General features: G+C 47.8%; 3 protein-coding genes across 7 annotated transcripts in view; 1 reads left to right on the forward strand and 2 right to left on the reverse strand.

The window, feature by feature from the left end:
- SLC22A7 (solute carrier family 22 member 7) lies at nt 1-6,625 on the forward strand. 3 transcript variants are annotated; one of them, XM_027127326.1, is made up of 10 exons: nt 1-506; nt 1,153-1,256; nt 1,391-1,545; nt 1,669-1,837; nt 2,662-2,785; nt 3,073-3,182; nt 3,677-3,891; nt 4,098-4,206; nt 5,157-5,363; nt 5,772-6,625. In XM_027127326.1, exons 1-10 carry the CDS (start codon nt 111-113, stop codon nt 5,824-5,826), a joined length of 1,644 nt encoding a protein of 547 aa, XP_026983127.1. In that variant the 5' UTR covers nt 1-110; the 3' UTR covers nt 5,827-6,625. The 3 variants fall into 3 exon arrangements, with proteins under 3 accessions (XP_026983127.1, XP_026983128.1, XP_026983126.1); XM_027127325.1 differs by having other exon boundaries at nt 101-506; nt 1,129-1,256; nt 5,772-6,473; XM_027127327.1 differs by lacking the exons at nt 5,157-5,363; nt 5,772-6,625 and having other exon boundaries at nt 47-506; nt 1,391-1,554; nt 4,098-4,488.
- On the reverse strand, nt 6,573-23,062 carry CRIP3 (cysteine rich protein 3). Of its 3 annotated transcripts, none has more exons than XM_027127328.1 (10): nt 22,948-23,062; nt 16,356-16,473; nt 9,422-9,636; nt 9,068-9,162; nt 8,596-8,653; nt 8,368-8,499; nt 7,506-7,577; nt 7,289-7,383; nt 7,133-7,190; nt 6,573-6,956 (listed from the first exon to the last, which is right to left on the reverse strand). In XM_027127328.1, exons 2-10 carry the CDS (start codon nt 16,415-16,417, stop codon nt 6,901-6,903), a joined length of 843 nt encoding a protein of 280 aa, XP_026983129.1. In that variant the 5' UTR covers nt 16,418-16,473; nt 22,948-23,062; the 3' UTR covers nt 6,573-6,900. The 3 variants fall into 3 exon arrangements, with proteins under 3 accessions (XP_026983129.1, XP_026983130.1, XP_026983131.1); XM_027127329.1 differs by having other exon boundaries at nt 16,356-16,468; nt 22,948-23,059; XM_027127330.1 differs by lacking the exons at nt 7,133-7,190; nt 22,948-23,062 and having other exon boundaries at nt 16,356-17,368.
- ZNF318 (zinc finger protein 318) overlaps nt 22,954-23,612 on the reverse strand; it is a 31,644-nt gene continuing 30,985 nt past the window's right edge. The window contains exon 8 of the mRNA XM_027127320.1: nt 22,954-23,092. Within this exon, the coding sequence (XP_026983121.1) occupies nt 23,063-23,092 (30 nt within the window). The 3' untranslated portion in view covers nt 22,954-23,062. The remainder of the gene's footprint in view (nt 23,093-23,612) is intronic.

Raw genomic sequence — 23,612 nt, forward strand, 5'->3', positions numbered from 1 at the left:
GTCAGTCTACTCCCACCTCCAGAGTCCAAGGGTCCAAGTGGTGGGCAGTTTGAGCTGTGCTGGGCACTACAGAGGGAGTCCGTGCTGGAGAAGGTTGGTAGGTGGGCAGCATGGGATTCGAGGAGCTGCTACACAAGGTGGGAGGCTTTGGGCCCTTCCAGCTGCGGAACGTGGCACTGCTGGCCCTGCCCCGTGTGCTGCTGCCCATGCACTTCCTCCTGCCCATCTTCCTGGCTGCTGTGCCAGCCCACCGCTGTGCCCTGCCTGGAGTCCCTGCCAACTTCAGTCACCAGGACGAGTGGCTGGAGGCCCACCTGCCCCGGGAGCCTGATGGCAGGCTCAGCTCCTGCCTCCTCTTCACCCATCTCCAGGCCCTCCCCAACACCACGCTGTGGGGAGGGGGGCAGAGCCCTGGGGAGCAGCTGGAGGGTGAGCCCTCCACAGTGCCCTGCCCTCAGGGCTGGGAGTACGACCACTCGGAATTCTCCTCCACCATTGCAACTGAGGTACCCGAGCTGGGAGGTTGGGGGACATGCGAGTGGATGGGCCTGTCATTGCCTTGGGTGATTACCATGTGGGCATTAGACAGAGTACTTTACCATTTAGAGTCTCAGTTTACCAATCTGTAGATGGGATCTATAAATTCAAAGTACTGAGCTTCGTTCCTGGCTTGTAGTAAAGCCCCTGTGTGAGACCTGCTATTATTAACTGGGAGCTGATTAGGGCAGGTGAGGGCTAAGATGGCTCTAGGGAGCTGGGGCAGAGATTTGAGAAGGGTGTCTCTGTACTAAGAGGTGGAGAAACAATAGAGGACTCCTCCCTCTTCCTTTTTTCCGGGCCCCAGGTCTAGGATTTGCATAATCCATCTAGAGGAGTGCAGGTGGGGGCAGAGTCTCTCTGGGAAGGAGCAGAACTCCTGTTGTCACGGTCAAGGCCTTCTATGGGAAGACACTGAGGCTGCAGAATTGGGGAGGGGCAAAGTTTTCCACCCCCCCCCCAAGCTGGGGTGAATAGTTGGGGGCTATCTGACATGGAGGTACCAGGATGGCACAGTTGACCTCAGAAGAACCTGGGGTCTAGGAGAAGAGGGATTGGTACCAGCTGGAGAGGGCCCTGTGCCCATAGGAGGCCCCTCCCTGCCTGTCCCTGCAGTGGGACCTGGTGTGTGAACAGAAAGGCCTGAACAGAGCCACTTCCACCTTCTTCTTCGCCGGTGTGCTGGTGGGGGCCGTGGCCTTCGGATACCTGTCTGACAGGTGGGGTGAGGTAGGGGGGCCAATAAGGGTGTGGGGTGGGGAACCCTTTCCACTAGCTGGGGTATGGGCCTAGTATACCTCTGTCTTGGGACTTCCCTTCTACAGGGCGCTGACCCTGCGTGACCCCTGTGCAGGTTTGGGCGGCGCCGTCTGCTGCTCGTGGCCTATGTGAGTTCCCTGGTGCTGGGCCTGGCATCTGCAGCCTCAGTCAGCTATACCATGTTTGCCATCACTCGCACCCTCACTGGCACGGCTCTGGCTGGCTTCACCATCATCGTGATGCCACTGGGTGAGGCAGGCAAAGGACGGGTAGGGCCTAGAAGACTGCAGGGAGGCAGTTGTCAAGGGTGAGACTGAGCCCATCTGGCCCTTGCTAACTGTCTTCCTGTCTCCAACTGCGCCCTGGGTCCAGAGCTGGAGTGGCTGGACGTGGGACACCGTACTGTGGCAGGTGTCCTGAGCAGCACCTTCTGGACAGGGGGTGTGATGCTGTTGGCACTGGTCGGTTACCTGATACGGGACTGGCGATGGCTTCTGCTGGCTGTCACCCTGCCTTGTGCCCCAGGCATCCTCAGCATCTGGTGAGACCTGGGGGTAGCTGGGGAGTGGGAGATACAGGAGGCCAGAGACAGAATTAATCAGAGGCTGAGATTCGAAGACAGACTGAGAGATGAAGAGAAACTGTCAGTGACCAACAGAGAGAAAGAGAGACAGAGATCAATACAAAGAAGATGGCACCAGGCATGTGAAGCAGAGAAACAGGGAACAAAATATAGAGAGATAGAAATGGAATGACAGAGACAGAACCACTGAGAGACAGTGAGAAACCAGGACCGAAAGGCAGACTCAGAGGCACAGATAGAGATGAACACATGAGTGACAGAAGAGACAGAGCCAAGCACAGACAGGCTGGCGCCCTGGAGGGGTGGGGGTGGCGGCCAAGCCAGCACAGGGGTAGGGAGTCCAAGCAGGAGGTGGGGGGCTGAGTGAGGTGGGCATTTCATTGCCTCCCCAAAGTGAACTGGTTTTGGATGATCCCTGTGGGTATGTCTGTATGTCTGTCTCTCTTCCATCCTATGCCCTCTTGTCACCTGTGGGTGAAGTGGGTAGCTGGTCCTGGGGGCTGAGGTTTTGGGAGCAAGACCAATTCAGTTGAGTAGAGAAGGGACTCCCAGGCTGTGGAGGACCTAGGCCTGGGCAAGGAAGAGTGGGAAGAGGTGGCTTTGAAATTGGGCCTTAAGGGATGAATAATAGTTCATCAGGTGAGGAGGGCTTGGGAAGAGAACACATTCCAGGCTGAGGGGACTGTGTGGGGAAGAGCCTGGAAACTGACAGCCTGTGGTGTGCCCAGGAGGGAGATGTGGCTTAGGGTGCTCTGACTGAAGGGCCTCCTCCTGCCCCCCAGGTGGGTGCCTGAGTCTGCACGCTGGCTTCTGACCCAGGGCCGTGTGGAAGAGGCCCACAGGTACCTGCTCCGCTGTGCCAGGCTCAATGGGCGGCCTCTGGGTGAGGACGGCCTGAGCCAGGAGGTGAGAGTGAATGTATGTGTGTGCCCTGTGTCAAGGGTCCCCTTCCTGGGATCCACTCTGTGTGCAAGAAAAGCTCCTGGCCCCCAATGGAGTGTTCCAAACTCTTCAGGATGTCCTACTGGCCCTGGTGGGCCACACCCTTGACTCAGGACCCACCCTACTCAGCTCCCACGTGCATCCCCTCCCCCACTACTGCAGGAGAGAAGGATGGAAACCCAGGGAGAACAAGGTGCCTTGTTCAGGCCACATAGCCAACTCCGAGGTCACAAACTCTCCTTCCCCACCAGGCTCTGAGCAAAGTGGCTGCTGCGGAGCGGGTGGTCCGAACACCCTCATACCTAGACCTGTTCCGGACTCCAAGGCTGCGACACATCTCATTGTGCTGCATGGTGGTGTGGTGAGGCGGGGGCTGACCTGGGCCTGGTGGGGTGGGGGAGGGGCACACTCCACTGGTGCTGAGTGTGAGAGGACAAGGGACAAGTGAAACTGTAACTGCGGATGGCAGGAGGATCCGCCTCTAGGGGGGAAGGGGGCTCTGGGAGGTCAGGATGGAGCAGGCATCAGAGACACGTGGGGTTAAATTCAGGCTCTGCCACCTCCTTACTGTGAGCCCTTTGACAGGTCACTTAACACTCTGAGCCTCAGTGCCTCTTCTGCACAACCGGACGCTATTAGTTCCTATCTCACAGGGTTGCTGTGAAGATTAGGTAAAGGTGCTTGGGCTACTGGCATGTGCTGCACACTCAGAAGGGATTATGGGGACACGGAAGACCGTGGGCAGCGGGCTCCGAAGGTGGGGGAGACGGTCCCTCTAAAAGGCCAAGGCTCCTGAGAAGAGAGGACAAGGGGGCGCGAAGGAGGACCCCTGAGTGGCATCGCGACCCCCCTCAGGTTTGGAGTGAACTTTTCCTATTACGGCGTGAGCCTGGATGTGTCGGGACTGGGGCTGAACGTGTACCAGACGCAGCTGCTCTTCGGGGCCGTGGAGCTGCCCTCCAAGCTGCTGGTCTACCTGTCGGTGCGCCACGCCGGACGCCGCCTCACGCTGGCAGGAACGCTGCTCGGCGCCGCCCTCGCCTTGGGCTTCAGGCTATTGGTGTCCTCCGGTGAGCCCCGCCCCAAGCCCCGCCCATTCCCGTAGGCCCCGCCTTCTGGCCGAGAAAACCCCGCCCCCTACCGCCACCCGGCTCTTTCCCGGAAGCCCCGACTCAAGGCCAGTTAAGTCTGGCCCTCTCCGGAGGCTCCACCTCCTATCCTGGGAGAACCTCTGTTCTGCAAGGCCTCCTCACTGCCTGAACCCCTTTTCCTCCAGAGGTGAAGTCCTGGAGCACCGCCCTGGCGGTGATGGGGAAAGGTTTTTCTGAAGCTGCCTTCACCACTGCCTACCTTTTCACGTCGGAGTTGTACCCTACCGTGCTCAGGTGAGGGGTCCCAGGCAAGCCACCTGGAGGGAGGGCTTGTTAGTCACAACTCTTATCAACACGCCTACATACACACACTGCACCCCAGTCCCTGTCGCCCATTCCTTACAGAGCTAATCAGAGCTGTTTGTGTTTGCCTAAGTCTGGGAGGAGGTGGGGCATTTAATCTTCTTTACTAAGTGACCTTGAGCAAGGTCAGACAACTTTTCTGGGCCTCCTTTAAAAGAAAACAGTCGCAAAAGGCCCCATCTGGGGCTTCCCTGGTGGTGCAGTGGTTGAGAGTCCGCCTGCCGATGCAGGGGACACGGGTTTGTGCCCCGGTCTGGGAAGATCCCACATGCCGCGGAGCGGCTGGGCCCGTGAGCCATGGCCGCTGAGCCTGCGCGTCTGGAGCCCGTGCTCCGCAAGGGGAGAGGCCACAAAAGGGAGGGGCCCGCAACCCAAAAAAAAAAAAAAAAAAAAAAGGCCCCATCTGTCCATCCCATCCTACTCAACACAGCCTAAGCAGAACTGCCCTTGGGGGTTGTCTCTGGACATAAGGCCCTGGCCCTTTCAGGTAGCTATTGACAGGTGGGGAGGAGATGGGTAGGCAGCTGGGCATGTTTAGAAAGCCTTGTATCTCCTGTAACATGGCAGGGTCTGTTCCAGCTGCTGACCCCTTCCTTTCACGCTACCCTTTCCCCATCCTCTTTCTGATGACTTTTTTTTTTCCTTCAGCAATACCTGATTGGTACTATCAGAATGGGGGCCCATCCTCTGGTGGGTGCTGGCTTGGGGGCCCCTGGCCTAGGGGTGGGTGGGAAGACCACCTGAAAGAAGACTCAGCTTTCTTAGCTGTCTGGGGAGAAGGGGGCACCAGGCCCTGCCAGCCCAGAAAGGGAGCCCCATGAGGCATGACCGCAAGTAGGTGTGAGCACCAACCCCCTCCTCCATCCTCTCTCTCTGAGCAGACAGACAGGGATGGGGCTGACTGCACTGGTGGGCCGACTGGGGGGCTCTTTGGCCCCACTGGCAGCCTTGCTGGACGGAGTATGGCTGTCACTGCCCAAGCTCGCTTATGGGGGGATCACCCTGCTGGCTGCCTGCACTGCCCTCCTGCTACCAGAGACAAAGCAGGCACAACTGCCAGAGACCATCCAAGACGTGGAGAGGAAGAGGTGTGTGCACAGGACTGTATCTGTGTGAGCACATGCATGTGGGTATGGGTGCTGAGGTACCTGACACCTTAGGTAAGATTCAGAGAGGAAGACATGTCTGCACATGTGTGTCTGGTGCATGTATGCAAGTGTGCATGGGTGTGTGACCTGAGGTATGTAAACTGCGTGTATAGAGGTGTAAATGAGTCCATACCTGTGTGTGTGTCCAGGAAGAAGAGGATGTGTACACACACTCAGGTATGCCTACATGTCAGGGATGTGTCAAGCATGTGTGGGAGTCACTTGTGGGAGTACATGTGTTTGTATATCAAGAGCTGGGGGGAGCCCTAGGCCAGCCCTATGGGGCAGGCTGGGGTGGTAGGCTGGGAGGATAAACCCCACCATTGCTCATGACTCCTTCCTCCTCAGTGCCCCATCCAACCCTCAGGAGGAAGAGATGCCCATGAAGCAGGTCCAGGACTGAATGGAATCAGGGGCAGGCCCTCCATGGAAGTTCTGCAGCAGGGGCTGGGAGAACAGAAGGGCAGGCCCTCTGACCAGGGCTGGGGGCAGTGAGCCCCCTGTCCAGGGCTGGAGTTGCCCCCTCTCTGTGCTCATCCAGCCTTGACTATTTGGCCTCCAGCAACAGAGCAAATTCCCAGAATGCAGTGGGCTGCTGAGAATTCTGGCACCCCTCTCATGGCTGGGGGGATTCTGTAAATAAAGGTGCCCCTTGGGTTAGGGCAACAGTGAGGAGCTGTGGGATGAGCCCTGGATGGGAAGCCACTGAGTCTGGCCCTGGGTTCTGGTCCCAGCTTTGTCACTGATTTCTGGGTAACCTTGGGCATGTGGCTTTCCCTCTCTGGGTCTGTCTGGTCATCTCTCAAATGGATAATGAAGCCTCTTAGCAGACCTCGCCGCAGGATCTATCTGCTCTCATGCTCAAATGAGATGCTGAATAAGGTGCTTCCTCTAGAGATGGTGCTAAAGAAAGAACTGTCCTATGACGACTTCTGGTACCAACAGGGCTGGTGGGCATGCTGTCCACTGCGTGGTGCTGGGAGCTGCCCAGTGCCAGAGCCAGGGGACCAGGAGAACAGAGCTCTTTGTTCCCATGGCTGGCTTTGCTACCTCCCAGTCACTTTGCAGGGTAATGCATCCCCACACCCCTACACTCCCCACCCTCCAACCCACTCTCTAGGCCTCATGCCCAAAGAAGAGTTGAAGGCATGGGAGCCAACATTTTATTGGAGAAGCCAAAATAAACACAAGTTTTATGAGTACCTTGAAGTTACAGAATTTGCTGGGTCAAGGGATTGGGAAGACCAAGACACTAACCTTCAAATGGGGTGGCCTACGTTGCCTGACCAGATAGGAATGGGAAAGGGAGGAGTTGGCAGAGAAAGTGTAGACTCTGGTCTACCATGGAGCCTAGGCCCAGGCTGCCAGAATCACACCTTCTCCCACCCTCGTGGGACTAGAGAATTGTGTAGCTTCCATTGGACCATGGAGAGGATGATGGGAGGCCTGAGTTAGGGTGACCTCTGCTATGAGCATCTCATTTGATCTCCACGGGGTCATAGATGTAGCAGCCCACATCACCAATGTTCACACCTGAGGGAGAGAGCCGCATCACCAAGGGCCTTGGGGCTGGGGAGGGTGCTGGGCTGAAGGCTGGAGGGAATTGGGAGGGGTCTGGGGTGTGTTTGACCACAGGGGAAGTTGTCCACACATCCCCACAGACCCACATGCCATACTTTAGGCCCATTGTCTGGGGTGGGGCTGCCCACCTTTGGGGCCAAACAGGTAGCCATAGCAGGGGATGTGGCAGTAGGGGACGCCGTCATGCTGGGACACAGAGAGAAAGAGAGACATCTCAGCTTGGCTCTTTTCCCATCTCCAGCCTCCCTCCTCCCAGCATAATCACCCACCCCTGCCCTGCTCACCTCAGCGTGACTCCCAGCAGTCAGGGTCTTCCGGCACCGCTGGCACCTCAGACAGGGTCGGTGCCAATTTCTGCCCAAAGACATCACCTTCTCAGCTGGTGGGGGAGAGATGGTAGTTCAAGGGGCAGGGCAGGGAGACCCACTTGCCTTGTACCACCTCCCTGCCCTTTGATGCCCATCCTGCACCCCTCTCTCCTAGCTTTCTGTTGTCACTTACCGAAATAGACGGGTTCCTTACAGCCAGGGCACAGCGAGGTCTCCCCAGTGAACGTCTTCGTGTGGGGAGGGCCTTTAAGGGGAAGAGGCCCCCGCTAGGGCTGAGGTGGAGGCCAGGCCTAAACAGGACCCATCAGCCCTGCCCTGCATATGGCACTGTCCTCTTCCAAAAGCCATGCTCATCCCAGAGTCTCCCACCCTCATGGACATGAGCCTGCCTTCCTCAGGCAGAGCTGAGTCCCCTCTGACTCCACTTCCTGCCCCATCCCTACCTGCAGGAGGGACCACCTGCTTCCTTCTCATCCTCCCAGGGGCTCAGGTGCCCACCAGCCCAACCCCGTCAGCAACTCAATCCTCAGGAAACCTGAGCTGATATAGGAGCTGGCCAGGGCAGGGGTGTCAGGTGTTGGGGAGCACAATGTCACTGCCCTCTCCAGGGGATGGAGGAAGGAACAGGGAGAGGGGAGAAGTGGAAGAATATGAGGGGCTGGCCCATCTCAATGACCCCTTACTCTAGGTCATTCCTTCCATGGCCCTGGCCTGGGAGGGGCCTGAGTTCCAGGCCAGCTTTGCCTCTGACTAGCTGTGTGACTGCACAAGGTCATTTGCCCTCTACAGACCTCAGTTTTCTCACCCGTAAAATGGGGGTGATAATGCCACCTGCCCGATTTACCTCTTACTCAGCAGCTGACAGGAGGAAACATCAAAAAAGGGGCCACAGAGAAGAGAAGTCTTTGCCAGGAACAAAGTTGTAGGAATGTGAAGCAAAGGACTAGGTGGGATACTGCCACCTGGTCCCCATCCCCTGTTCCATCCTGGGGAAGGGTCAGGAGGAGGAGTCGCTGGGGCTCGATCTCACTTACTTTTCTTGCCCTGGGGGAGGCCAGTCCTGGGCCTGGGGGGGCTGAAGCTGCTGGGGCTAAGAGGAGTAGCGCTGGCAGGGGTGGGGGTGGGGCAATTGTAGAGGTAGGAGCCCACACCACCAATGTTCACCCCTGCAGAGAGAAGAGGGGAGGTCAGGCTTGAGCCTCCAGCTCCCAGCCACACGGAGGGTTCTGCTGTCCCCTGGCCTCTCCCAGGCTGGTACTTACCCCTGGGTCCAAAGAGAGCCCCATAGCATGGCTTGTGGCAATACGGCCTTCCGTTGTGCTAGGCACAAGCAGAGGGAAGAGGACTGCTTAGGGCCCAAGGGGGCTCTCCTGTGCCCCACAGGCTTTTCCCCAGGACAGGCTGCCAGGTGTGTCTGTCTACTGGCCTGGGCTGCGGGGGCTGGGAGCAGTGATGGGTGGGCTGGCATGCCGGAACTGCCATTGTAGTCAGGGAGACAGGGAAAGAGCAGCTCAGGAAGCAGTGCTGCTTCCCTCCCCCACCTGACGAAAGGCATGGGATCCACCAGCACAATTCCGGCTCCCCACATGCTGGCTGGTGTGGTGCCTATTGGGTAGGTGATCTTGGGAGTTGGCTGCTGAGGTTGCCTTTGGTGGGCCAATGGGGCTGAAACCGGGGGCTGGTGACTCGGCGACAGTGACAGACACAAGGCTGTGCACCCCAGCCCGGCCTCACCTCTGCATGCCCTCCTGGGGACAGGACGCTGTGGCAGTGCTCACATTTCAGACAGAATGGGTGCCAGTTCTTGCCCAGGGAGCTCACCTTCTCTGCTGTGGGGGACAAGGTGCAACCGGGCAGAGCCAGTCCAAGCACAAGGCGCCCTCCTTTCCCCCCTGTTCCCCCCCACCGTGATTCCTAGAGACGATGGGGAGTGTCTCCGGGAGGCCAGTTCCATCCCGCCCGAGTGCTGTGCGCCCCATAGGTGGAAAAGGGGGCTGGGACCACACCGTGGCCAGCTCCTTGCGTCCTCATGGAGCCCAAAGGCTCTCACTCGCCCCGTCTTCTCCCCTTCCTCCGCCCAGGCCTCACCAAAGAAAACGGGTTGCTGGCAACGTGGGCAGGTCCAGCTCATGGCTCCGCTCTGAGCAGCCGGCGCCGCACACTGCACACTGTGGTCAAGTCCTCCGGGGTTCAGTTCCCGCCCCCTTCGCTGGCCCCTCCCATGGCTCAGCCTTGAGCCTCTTTGGGCTGAATCCGCTGCTCCTCTGTTCCCACTGGCTGCCAGAAATTTAGAACCACTCCACCTGGGGAACGCAGGCAAATTTGCTGTTACTTCCAAACACTGAAGTATCGGACCGGTGGACAGGAGAGAAGATCCTGAAGCTAGACTGGGAGGGGAGGGAGTAATGAAGACGCCTGGAAGGGTGGCACTAGTTCCTGGCTTGGTACAGAGAGGAAAACTGTTCAGAGTGTAGACGCCATGAAAACACCATTATTTCCCCAAAGCGAGGAGTTAGGCATTCTTTGAAATGGTTTCATTCCGCCTTCTCCGTGGCAGATAGTTAAGAGCTACGGAATCTGGAGCCCATCTCTGTTACTTACTCATTCTTTGGCTTCAGGCAAATTACTTAACCTCCCTCTGCCTCCGTTTTCTCATCTGTACAATGAGTAAAGTAATAAGTTTCTCCCTCATAGGACTGTGGTGAGAATTAGATAAGTTAATACTTGCAAAGTGCCCAAACAGCACGTGGCACCTAAATGCTATAAAAGCAGTAACTATCATTATGATGGATCCCATAGTGAACCCAAGACTCAGTTTGGAAGCCCCCAAACGGGGTCTGCATGCTATGGTTTGCTCATAAAATTATAACGCTTATTTATTAAATTTAAAAGTATAATTCAGACACCAATTACATATTCCTAATTTGGTTTAAGATGTTTTAATATTTGTTAAAAGTAGCTCAGCAATGCTTCAAAGGACACTTCAAGAAACATAAACCCACAGAATGAAAGAAAATATTTGCAAACATATATCTGATAAGGGTCTAGTAATCAGAATATAGAAAGGATTTTTACAACTCAACAATAAAAAGACAACCCAATTAAAAAATGAGAAAAGAATTTGAATAGAGATTTTTCCAAAGAAGATATACAAAGGTCAACAAACACATGAAAAGATGCTCAGCATCATTTGTCATTAGGGAAATGAAAATCAGTAACACAATGAGGTAATATTATACACCTACTAGAATGGCTATAATAAAAAAAGAGTGTTAGTGAGGACGTGGCAAAATTGGATCCCTCATACAATGCTGATGAGAATGTAAAATGTGTAGCCCTTCGAAAAATAGTCCGGCAAGTCCTCAAAGAGTTAAAACTTAGAGTTACCATATGACCAAGCAGTTGCACTCCTGGGTGCAACTGTCCACACACACACACACACAGCATATGTCCACACAAAAACTTGAAATGAATATTCATAGTATTGTTATTCACAACAGCCAAAAGATGGAAAAACCCAAAGCCCATCAACTGATGAATGGATGAATAAAATGTGGTCTATCTATAATAACGTATTATTTGGCCATAAAAAGGAATGAAGTACTGATGCATGCTACAACATGAATGGATCACAAAAACATTTCATTAAGTGAAAGAAGCCGGACACATAACACCACATATTGTATGATTCCATTTATATGAAATGTCCAAAAAAGGTAAATCCATAATGACAGAAAGTAGATTAGTGGTTGCTAGGGGTTTAGGGGAGGGACAATTGGGAGTATCTACTAATGAGGACCAAGTCTCCTTACAGGAGAAATGAAAATGATCTGGCATTAGTGGTGATATTTGCACAACCTTGTGAATATACTAAAAATCATAGCTTTGTACACTTTAAAAAGGTGAAACTTATGGTATGTGGATAATGTTTTAATAATTATGCCTGAAGGGAACTTTTTTTAAAAAAATGTAGCTCAGTGGACTTCCCTGGTGGTCCAGTGGTTAAGACTCCACACTTCCAATGCGTGCGCCATCAGTTCAATCCCTGGTCAGGGAAGTTCCTCATGCTGTGAGGTGTGGGCCCCCCCCGCCCCCCAAAATAAAAAAACGACAACAAGAAAAGGTAGCTCAGCAAATGAGGGGCAGAAGAGAGGCCTTGATTACTTTGTGCCAGGGCCCCAGCAGAGGAGAAAATTCCTCGATGAAGTATCATGGTGAAATGAAGAGTTTTCCGGGAATAAGTTCCCGTGTTTTGTCAAGTCAGTTCAGAAATGGCTGAATGAGGCGTGCACTAACCCCATCACTGGGTTGCAGCGCTGTGCCCTGCTAGGTGAAAGGAGTCCTATCTGTGTCTTAGGAGTTGGAGATCCTCTCTGGACTTCAATCCCCTCAGATGGGCAATGGGGATGGGACTGGTGTCTCTGAACTTCTGCTTAACACTCCTGTTTCCTCACTTGTCTCCATGAGTACTTTTTGCTTCTAACAACACTTGCTTTATCCTCCTTGATGACTTCTGAAGGTGGAAGGCTTGCACATTGTGAAATGAACTTTTCTACACTTTCTCATTATTTGTTTGTTTTGGGGAACATTTCAAGATCCTTAGTGTTATAACTGTTTCTGAAGGGATTCTTCTTTAACGAACTTGAAAAGTACTAGTTTTAGTTTCCACTGTTATTTTACTCTCGTGTTTCCGCCTCTCATGTGTTTCTTCTTCAAGACGGCAGCTCAAGTTTCACTGCCTTTTGCTCTCTAAGGCTCACACGAAGGTGGTCCACATTAGGAGGCTGGGAGGACTTCACTGTTGTATTTATTCTTGGACAAGCTGCCTCCTTTAGGAAGGCTAACTTCATCTGTCCAAGGATCTATCCTCAGAATTTCCAGGCCACATCAAATAATCCTTTTCTAAGGTTCCCCACCTCTATCTGCATTCAATCGCCTTGTGCCCATGCCTCAGCCTCTTAGTTGGGTCATCTTTACCCTGGCATCCAGCACAGGGCCCCATATAAAGAAACAAGGACTGAAGTGCTTTACTCCTCTCCATTTTCTGTGGCCTTCCAATATTGCATGGCCACAACAAACACAGTATGCCTCATCTTTTCTATTTCAGTGCTTATGAAAGACTAGTTGAGGCTCCTCGTTTTCAAATATTTGCCATCCATTTACAGGTACAACAAATCACAGTATTCCACTCTTCTTCCTTGCCTGGCTTCCATTATTCTGACTCTAACCCAAGAGTCTTTTTTTTTTTTTTGCGGTACGCGGGCTTCTCACTGTTGTGGCCTCTCCCGTGGCGGAGCAACAGGCTCCGGACGCGCAGGCTCAGCGGCCATGGCTCACGGGCCCAGCCGCTCCGCGGCATGTGGACCAGGGCACGAACCCGTGTCCCCTGAATCGGCAGGCAGACTCTCGACCACTGCGCCACCAGGGAAGCCCCTAACCCAAAAGTCTTTGTAAAGAATGTTAACAAGGGGCTTCCTTGGTGGCGCAGTGGTCGAGAGTCTGCCTGCCGATTCAGGGGACACGGGTTCGTGCCCCGGTCCGGAAAGATCCCACATGCCGCGGAGCGGCTGGGCCCCTGAGCCATGGCCGCTGAGCCTGCGCGTCCGGAGCCCGTGCTTCGCAACGGGAGAGGCCACAACAGTGAGAGGCCCGCGTACCAAAAAAAAAAAGAATGTTAACAGGGAGAATTAACATCTTTGTAGGAATGTGTTTGCAGTCACTAACAGTGGCTGTTTTGAATACTTTGTGTGACTAAAACTTCTAAAATGATGTTTTAACAAATACCACAAATGGATAAGTCCAGTTGAGTGTAAGTATTGCCTACTCAGTTGAGAGGGTGTAGTTTATATTATCTCTTGTAAGAGGCAGACCCCTCTTTCATAAAGATAACTATTCCCTTGGTGCCCCACCCCACTTTTTTCCTGCACAGACCTCTGTCACGGTATCTGTAATGTTGTGTTACACTTATTTACTTTTCTAACTTTCTTCAGTTAACAGGATTGATTGAGACTTACTTATCTGTGTATCTATAGTATCAAGTATAGTGGCGGTGCTCAGTAAATGATAGTTACTACTACTACTACTATTATTAAAATCTTCCACTAACACTCTTCATGTTTTTATTGTCAGGTACATATATGTTTTAGATTGTTGTATTTTCTTGATGAATTGACCCTTTTATTGTTGTTCTTAGGCTGAAGAAACAAGCTTTTCAACTCTAGGTGAGTGGTAGTGGGAGATAATGGCCTTAAATACCTGGAGGACTGTCACATGGAAGAGGCATTAGGGGTACTACCGAGACCCCTGGATAGAAGCCACAGGGAAGCAGATTTGGATTCAGTCCACAGAAAGAACCTTCTAATAGAGCCAAATATGCAGTGACTGCTTCAGAAAGTAGTGCGCTTCCTGTCTCTGGATGTTATAAGTAATGCCGGAGAACAAACCAACTAATTGTCATTGTTGCAGAAGGAATGCAAGCAGCATATACAGACAGATCTTTAAGGTTTCTTCACAACTTGACGATGTATTATTTTGTGATTCCATTCCCCAAGAGAGTTTGAAATCTGTGTTAGCAAGAGAGCATTGCTAAAATAGTGACAGCTACCACCTATGGAATGCCAGTCGTAGGCGTTATACTTATTATTTCTGATCCTACAAAACCTGATGAAGGATTTAAACATTACATTACCAACTGTACAGAAAAGGAAAGTGGCTTGGAGAGGTTAAGAAATGGTTCAACACCATACAGACCCTCATGCGTTGTGACTCTTGAACTCATACTTTTTCTACTTGATGTTCCTAAGCATGGTTTCTGCTAAGCTACCCATGTGTTTCAGTCTGAAAGGATACTACTCTTGTCTGTACAGCATCTCTGTACTAATTGATAAGAAGGCCTATCCACGTAAATAATGGGTTGAGATACAAGAGGCAGGGAAATGTCATTAAAACTTTTCCATGGCTTCTCGGTACCCTCAAGATAAAGTTTTTAACTTGGCTCTAGGACCCTCCACCTTTCCAGTCTTCTAAGTCATTTCTCCTGTTGCCTCAACCTCTGTAATTACAGTAAATGAGCTTCTTAAATCTGCCAAGTTCTTTCCTGCCTCGGGGCCTTTGCAAAAGCTATCTTTTTTCTGGGAACTTGCTTCTCCAATATCTTCACCTCACTAATTCTGCTCCCTCCCCTCACCTATTCAATACCAGGTTATTGGCCCCAGGCACTCCCTCCTATAGCATCTTGTGCTGGGGGTAAAGGGGGTACAATCTATGACAGCTGTGTTTTCCCTGCCTGAGTGCTGAACCAAATGAGGGAAAAAGTCAAATGGAGACCCCATGATAAAAGCTGAGTTTGTAGCTTAGTGGGAGGGTAAAATAGGTCTGCCAACTTCCCACCCACCTCCCCCGCCACATTCTAGGCTTTGTGTACCTCATTACTCTGTGAGCCCTATGAGGGCAGGGACCAGGACTATTCTGCCAACCACTGCATATGCTTCCAATGCCTTGCTCAATCTCTAGCACATGGTGCTCAATAAAAATTAGTTGGTGAATGAATGTTAAATTTTGCACACAAGTCTCCCTCAAGTGTGAGTAGATGAGGACCAGTGGGAGAGATGTGCGATTACGAGTGGACTGGTAGGGGTTGAGAGTTTTGTTATAACAAAAGCCCTGGAGCAAGGGGAGCTCAGTTGTCTAGGAGTAGACTCAGGAGTTTGTTTCTTAATATACATGAGGATCAGCATGTATGATGCAAAATGGAATACGCTTTAAACTGATCCTGATTATAAATACTAGGAGACTAATACAGTAAAAAGAACTGAAAATTTGCTTTGGCAGCAAATCAGTCCCACTTTACAGCCATTCACAAGAACTTACTAATTAAGCCTAATTAGCATGTAGCACAATTATGCCTATCATTAAATATATGGCAAAAGAGAGAATGAGGGAAAAGTGTTGTGTAAACTGTAAAGCACCTTACAAATATGGCTGCTATCATGTGTCAGGTTGGCACTGCAGTGAGTTTTGATTATGACTATAAATTCCACTCATTTTATACCTTTGTAGATTTGTTCAAGTACATGGCCATATGCTTGTCACTTTAAGGCATTATCAAAATTTGTATCTATGGATGACTCTTAAAAGGTTTCACTGAGTTCTGTATGTTAATGAAAAATCAGTCTTACCTCTTTATTGTTGTGTTTCTCAACCTTTATTACCCATAACCCTTGTGCTTTCTCACTCCATGTTTTGAATATCCCCTACAACTAGTAAGTTTTACTTTCTATAGTTTATGAACAAAAAATAAAAATAGAAACATACACACAAAACAAAACCAGACTGAAATGCTTTCTTAAAATACACTAATCCTCCCACCTGTAGATAATTGCTGCTGTATAATCACACATTATTTATGGCTCTTGCAAGAGTCTGTCCGATATTTCCCTTGTTTCCCAGCATCAACTTGCCATCATATGAACCTGTTGAGAGCACTCTGTATTAGCTACTTGTGGTTAGCTGCTTAGGGCTATTGAGTGAGCTACATTTTGTGATTCAGTGGTATCAGCTGGACTAATTCAGAATCAAGACTGCTGGAAAGGACTTTTTGCCCCTTCACCATGTGTGCCTTCAACCTGTGCTTGTGAAGATATCAACAACAGCTTTAAATGATGGTTTTCCATGCAAAGATGGATTTGGGCTCTCAAGTATCACTTGGGAATGTGTATTTCATCTGAAAGTATATTTTAGAAAATGACCTCCAAATAATTTGCAGCATGAAAAATGTATCCATATTCTGGAAACTGAGAGAAGAATAAGAGTGAAACTTGGTGGTCAGCTTACTTATAAATCTGATAGATGGTGACAGTGCTCCTTGGTGGAAACTACCAGCAACTTCCTCATCTTCTTACTAAGGTCTGGGGGGTAATTTTTTTTTTACAATATACAAGAATAGTCCTTCCATGTCACGAGACTATGTAATAAGACTAAAAACAGTTTAATCTTATGAATTCAGACAAATGCAAATGCTTACCTTTTTATAGAGGAGTCTTTCGGTTCCTCTATGAAGCTCAAGGTCACAGAATCAGAAGCCATGTTCTAGCCTCTTCCCAACTCCAAAACGATTGGGCTTTTTCTCTTCTTCTCCTGAGCTTTTGGAACAGGCAGAACTGTAAGATCTTTATTTCTAATCTCTTACTACCCCATACCCTCACCACCAAAAAAAGGGCAGCAATTACTAGTATCTTAGTGGGGATAAGAACCTGAGCACCATCTTTTGATAAAAAGCCACAAAGAGGGAAGGCTACAAACAAAGGCGGCACTGAATCTTCGCAGCTCTATAGGGGACATTTTATTTTCTACTTAGAAAGCATTTCCTTTGGAGAACTTCATCTTCCCCCACTGCACATTAATTCAACTTAGTCTAGATTCCTCTTTAGGGTAGACCCTGTCTTCCCAGGGTGAGCTTATGACCAGGGCCTGGTCTGGATACTTCATCCACCTGGTCACAGTAATTGTTCAGAGAGAGAAATGTGGCCCAAGTCACACTAATCAACATACTCCCTGAGATTTTTTTGGTGCTATAAGGAAAGATACACCTCATTTTCTAGACAGAGGCCTATAAGAACCATGGCAGCTTGAGCCTGCAGGTGCTAACTTGCATCTGAGTGGAGAGAAAATAAGAAGTTAAGCAGAGCTGAGGAAATGGGGAACAAAGAGTGCTGATGACATCTCTGACCTCCTGGATCTAATTCTGACTCAGTTTCCCAATTACCAAACCACAAATTACCACCTATTCATTTTTTTTCTTAAGCTTGTGTGAGTTTAGTTTCTGTTACAACCAAAAGAATCCTAATTAATACAATATGTATCTTTATACAGACAGAAGTGCTTCTTCTTGTGTTTAAGAATTACATCACGTTGTGTAAAGTTCTGAAACCGTAGGTAGTTTTATACACACATTTTCTTTTCTTTTTTTTTTTTTTCAGTACGCGGGCCTCTCACTGTTGTGGCCTCTCCCATTGCGGAGCACAGGCTCCGGACACGCAGGCTCAGCGGCCATGGCTCACGGGCCCAGCCACTCCGCGGCACGTGGGATCTTCCCGGACCAGGGCACGAACCCACGTCCCCTGCATCGGCAGGCGGACTCTCAACCACTGCGCCACCAGGGAAGCCCAATATACACACATTTTCTTAATGCATGATTTTCAGGATAACGTTGTAAGAAAAAGACTAGAAAATAATATGTAAGAAATGGATCTTAGACAAGTAATCCAATTAAAAATGGGCAAAGGATTTGGACAGTTCTCCAAAGAAGATATACAAATGGCCAATAAGCACATGAAGAGATGCTTGACATCATTAGTCATTAAAGAAATGCAAATCAAAACCATAAGGAGATACCACTTCATACCCACTAGGATGGCTATAATTAAAAAAGAAAAACAGAAAATAACAAGTGTTGGAAAGATGTGGAAAAAATGAAACCCTCACATTCCTGGTAGGAATATAAAGTGGTACAGCTGCTGTGGAAAACAGTTTGTTTGACAGCTCCTCAAAAAGCAACATATTGTAATGTCACAGAAATGGCACCGCAGAGATCTCCAAGAATCAGTTCCTCCACTAAAGCTATCATTAAGCTGGCAAAAACGGACAGAATCAACTTTTTCAGAACTCTGGAATCTAATAAAAAACTTACAATGGAGTCCAACCAGTGGTGTGCTTAATGAAAAAAGCAGCTGCAAAATTTCAGTAACAAAGCATTGTAGCATTTTTGCTTACCCATCTAACATCCCCCATTCCGCAGCTTGGAGGTGGCCATTGGGACAGCAGCCCATATTCCTGGTGTGGCTTGCGGGTGCCAGGGGAAGATAATATGCACCTTGTTCTCAAAAGATTGTAGCTGTGAATCTTGCCCTGTCTAGCGGTTCCCTGAGGAATCTGTGCTGAGGCTGACCTTGTTTTGCCCCCCTCAAGCTGAAGCAGCTTTCAAAGCATCCATTGAAAGCATTTAAAGACATATACTACCAGTGGCTGCATACAGAAAGAAACAGCGAATGGAACAAGCATCAGACGGATCTAAAAGTCTGGAAAGGAGGAGTCTGAGGAGGAAGATACATGGGGAAATAAGAACTCTGAAGGGCTACCATGTGTATGGGGAAATCCAGCATGTAAAGTATATGCCCAGAGACAGATGAGAGTTCAGAAAAGACCTGAGAGGACCCTAGGCTTGCACCTTTGGCTGAACTTTGGGTTCCAGGCAGCCAGGAGGTGAAGGCCAAGGCAGAGTTTTAGGCAGATTGGCTTAGCATTAAAGTGGTGCCCCAGGTCAGTGTCTGCAAAGACCAAGAGAAGTGGGGTTTTTGTCTGTTTGTTTTTGTTCATTTTTTCATTCCAGGCATTTAAGGAAATCTCTGTCAGGTCACTGACTGCTGAGATACTGGAACAGAGATTTAAGGACCAAACACAAGCATACAGTCTTAGCAAAAATAGTTTGGAAAAGTCAGTAAACAAATGATGACTACAGACTTCAATAATCAACAACAGCAAAACTTGGAAGGGGGATCTGACTCCCAGATTGACACATCATAATATTCAAAATGTCCAGTTTTAAACAAAAAATCACAAGGTATAAAAAGAATAAAGTATTGTTCATTCACAGGAAAAAAGAATTTTATAGAAACCATCACCAAGGAAGCCCAGACACTGGACTTATTAGACAAATATTTTAAATCAAATATTGACATAATTGAAGGGGAAATAGACAGTTCTACGATAACAGTTGGAGATTCCAATACTCCAATAATGAATAGAACATCTAGACAGAAGTTCACTAAGGAAATAGACGACTTGAACAATACTAAATTAACTAGATCTAACAGATATACAGAATACTTTATCCCCAAACAGCAGAATACACAATCTTCTTAAGCTCACATAAAACATTCTCCAGGATAGATCATATGTTAGGCCACAAAGCAAGTCTTTGTACATTTAAAAAGATTAAAATCACACAAAGGATCGTCTCCAACCACAATGGAATAAAGCTAAAAATCAATAACAGGAGGAAAACTGGAAAATTCACAAAATGTGGAAATTAAACAACACACTCTTAAAGAACCAATGGGTCAAAGAAAGATTCAAGAGAGAAATTATAAAATACTTTGAGATGTGTGAAAATAAAAACACAATATATCAAAATGTATGGGGTGCAGTGAAAACAGTGCTCAGAGGGAAACTATAGCTGTAAACATTTTTAAAAAGAAGATCTCAAATCAACAACCTAACTTTTACACCTTGAGGAACTAGAAAAAAACGGAGCTAACAAAAGCAAGTGAAAAGACAACCTACAGAATGGGAGAAAATATTTGAAAATATCTGGTAAAGATCTAGTATCTAGAATATATAAAGAATTCTTGGGGCTTCCCTGGTGGTGCAGTGGTTGAGAGTCCGCCTGCCGATGCAGGGGACACGGGTTCGTGCCCCGGTCTGGGAAGATCGCACGTGCCGTGGAGCGGCTTGGCTCATGAGCCATGGCTGCTGAGCCTGCGCGTCTGGAGCCTGTGCTCCGCAACGGGAGAGGCCACAACGGTGAGAGGCCCACGTACCGCAAAAAAAAAAAAAAAAAAAAAAAAGAATTCTTATAATTCTACAACAAAAAGGCAAACAACCCAATTAAAAAATGGAAAAGGACTTCACTAGACATTTTTCCAAAAAAGATACAAAATGGCCAAAAAGCACATGAAGAGATGCTCAATATCAGTCATCAGAACCACATTAGTAAATCAAAACCACAATGAAATATTGGGATGGTTATAATATATGAAAAAGGAAATTAAGTATTATGAATATGGAGAAACTGCAACCATCATACATTTTACTGGAAGGGATGTAAAATGATTCTGGTGCTGTGGAAAACAGTTTGGTGGTTCCTTAAAATGTTAAACATAGAATAACCATATGACCCAGAAATTCCACTTCTAGGTATATACTGAAAACAAGTACTCAAACAAATACTTATGCATGAATGTTCATAGCATACTAGGCATAATATCCAAAAGGTGGAAACAACCCAAATGTCTATCAATGAATTAATGGATCAATAAATTGTGGTATACACAGACAATGGAATATTACTTAGCCATAAAAAGTAATGGAATACCTATACTTGCTATAGCACGGATGAACCTCAGAAACATTCTTCTAAGTGAAAGCAGATAGAAAAGGTCACTGATTGTATGACTCCATTTATATGAAATATCCAGAATATGTAAATCCACAGAGACAGAAGGAAGACTGGTGATTGCCAGGGTCTGTGGGGAGGTAGGAATGGGAACTAACTGCATAAGGGACACAGGGTTTTATTTTGTGGTGGTGAAAATGTTTTACAACTAGACAAAGGTTTCGGTGGCACAACACTGTGAATGTACTAAATGCCACTGAACTGTTCACTTTAAAGTGGCTAACTTTATGTTATGTGAATTTCAGCTCCATAAAACAAAAACAAAAAGCACCTGAGATAGCAGTTATATTTCAGGAAAGTAGTGACTGCAAGAGAACAGGAGAGGGGCTTCAGGGCTGTTGGTCACATTCCATTTTTTGATTTGGGTGTTGGTTACCCGAAGTGTTACACAAACTGTTCACTGTGTGAAAATTATTGAGCTTAACACTTGTGTGTGCTTTTGTTTTGTAATATGTACCTTATACTTTAATACAAAATTATATTTTTAAAAAAGTTAGAGTTGTCATGACCCAGTACATACCCAAGAGAATTGAAAAGTATGTCCACACAAATACTTGTACACAAATGTTCACAGCAGCATAATAGCAAAAAAGTGGAAATAATCCAAATGTTTACCAACCAATGGATAAACAAAATGTGTTTATATCTATACAGTGGAATATTATTCAACTACAAACAATGAAGTACTGATACATGGTACAACATGGATGAATCTTGAAAATGCTAAGTGAAAGAAGCCAAACACGAAAGACCACATATTATATGACCCCAGAATTGTCCAGAATAGGTAAATTCATAGAGACATAAAGCAGACTGATGATTGCTGGTGGCTTTGGGGTAATTGGGAATGTCTGCTAATTGCGGTTTTTAAGTGGGGTGATGGAAATATTCTGGAATTAGATAACAGTGATTGTTGCACAATCTTCAACACGATCTTCTTGTACACACTTTAAAATGATTAATCTTATGTGAAATTTAATGTTATATGAATTATATTTCAATAAAAAAGTAGATTTTAAATATTTAATCATTCATAATGTATGTGAACTCTAGCATATCAAATTTTAAAAGTCCAAGGGGAAAAATATTATTCTAAAAAATATTTCCTTTCCCTCTGCCCATGCCCTAGATCAGCACATCTCAAAGGTGGACTCCAGACATTACTGAAGAAGGGAGGTGTAAGCAGCAAACCACAGGCTGGTAGGTAGGTGAGTCACATTTAGGAATAAAAGCTGTGACCAACACCCTTGATTGTCCCTGAGCAGAGGAATGTGGTAGCTGATGAGAAACAGATCTTGGACTGGAGCAAGGGAGAGAAAGTAGTGGTGACAAAGTGTTGGCAGCCCTGGCACCAGGCTGCTTTCCATTGCTTCATCCACAGTGTCATGCCTGAGGAATGAGTAGTCATTAACTGATATAAGCTCAGCAAAAAGAGGTCCTGAGATACTTTTTACCCCTTACTTCTTCCTTCTTATTCTATCGATGGCTTTGATTGTATATTATGCAGTTCTTTATATTTATAGTGTTATGAGTAGTCCCAAAAGTTACCCAAACCACAGATTTATTTGGGCAGTAAAGCAGACCTCCAGGACTCTAAAAGTGCCAGCATTTACAAATCAGAAATAAAACTAGGTTAACAGTTTTAAGGGTAAATTTGGAGTTGGGGCAGCTCAGATTTAAATAAATCTCAGAGTTTAAAGGACTTAAAGGTCAGGTTCTCATCCTCACTGTGTTCCCGAGCCCAGTTCCAAAGCACAAAAGGGCGTAAAAGGAACACCTACTGGCTTTTTAGATGAACAGAGAGTAAGGTGTTTCCTTGGTATTTTGAAATGCTTGCCTGTTTCTGTGTACCAAAAGTTCTACTGTGTGTAGAAGAGGTAGTAAGACTGAATGGAAACTGCAAGACAGCTGTCTTGAAGTCTGAAATCCCAGAATTTTTCAAACACATCCTTTGTGATTGTCCCCCCTTCCCTGAGACTCCTTTGTCTATTTATACCCCACTCCTCTAAGGACATACCCAATTTTTACCCTGATTCTTGTATGGACCAGGTAGGAAGGCTAAAGCCAAGATAGGAGATGTTCTACTAGCTGGGAGCATTGGGCTCAGGGCCCAGGAGGGATGAGAAGATCTGAATTCCACAGCTTTAACGTGAGTATCGTGGCACAAAATGAGAGATGGAAGTTAGGAGATAATTTGAGATGAGGAGTGGAAAGTTTAAAATATACACCTTCTATGCCTATCCTCATCTTGTTCCTCCTCTACCGGTACAAAGATATAGACATACATAAATAACATATTCGCTCACCCAACTCACCATTTCCTGGCAGCTAAAATAACAGAGCCTTCTCCATAACCCATTCCTGCCCCAGCAACCATACCCACCTTCTGGAAGTCAGACCCTAGAGGTGACTGCCCATTGGCCCCAAGGGTACTCATCATTTCTGTGGCTTCTATCCCTGTCTCCCTGGGGCAAAAATGTCTTCTGCAGTCCTTCCTTCTAGAAATATGAAGACTTCTGCAATTGCTCCTGAAAAGAAAGGAAGATAGGTGGGTTAGAGTCGGTAAATGTCATCATAATCATCCTTATGTAGGTATACCGGCTATGGGAGGGCTGGATTGAACTTTAGGAGGGGCAAAGTATCGGAGAGATGAAAGAAAACAGTACCAGAATATGCTTGATTTAATTTTTTTGCTATCTTCTTCTACTGTAACGTAACTCTGTCTCTATATTTGGCCGCGCTGTGTGGCATGCGGGATCCTAGTTCCCCAACCAGGGATAGAACCCCTGCCCCCTGCAGTGGAAGCACGGAGTCCTAACCCCTGGACCGCCAGGGAACTCCCTCTGTCTCTTTTTTTACTCTGCTCTTTCACTTCTCTTAAACATGCTCATTTCCCTTGTTTTCTACAAAACACTTTTCTTGCCTGATGCTCCATGAGTGGAAGGAGTAAAAGCCTGTAAAGCTTTCAATCAATACATCTAGATACGAGTTATCTTCTGTCTTTCTGCATGCAACAAAGACTTTGTGGTATCTTTTGTGTACCTGCAT

Source organism: Aethalodelphis obliquidens, unplaced genomic scaffold, assembly GCF_003676395.1.
Source record: "Aethalodelphis obliquidens isolate GAN/ISIS:26980383/991018 unplaced genomic scaffold, ASM367639v1 scaffold31, whole genome shotgun sequence".
Taxonomy (NCBI): Eukaryota; Metazoa; Chordata; class Mammalia; order Artiodactyla; family Delphinidae; genus Aethalodelphis; species Aethalodelphis obliquidens.

Excerpts from the sequence above, each read along its gene's own strand:
- SLC22A7 (XM_027127325.1), top strand. The coding sequence starts at position 111 with ATGGGATTCGAGGAGCTGCTACACAAGGTGGGAGGCTTTGGGCCCTTC. Across the intron at positions 507-1,128 it reads CCTCCACCATTGCAACTGAG|GCCCCTCCCTGCCTGTCCCT; the intron begins GTACCCGAGCTG and ends TGCCCATAGGAG. Across the intron at positions 3,183-3,676 it reads TTGTGCTGCATGGTGGTGTG|GTTTGGAGTGAACTTTTCCT; the intron begins GTGAGGCGGGGG and ends GACCCCCCTCAG.
- CRIP3 (XM_027127328.1), bottom strand. The coding sequence starts at position 16,417 with ATGGCTTCTGATTCTGTGACCTTGAGCTTCATAGAGGAACCGAAAGAC. Across the intron at positions 9,163-9,421 it reads CCAGCAACCCGTTTTCTTTG|CAGAGAAGGTGAGCTCCCTG; the intron begins GTGAGGCCTGGG and ends TGTCCCCCACAG. Across the intron at positions 8,654-9,067 it reads CCCCAGGAGGGCATGCAGAG|CACAACGGAAGGCCGTATTG; the intron begins GTGAGGCCGGGC and ends GCTTGTGCCTAG.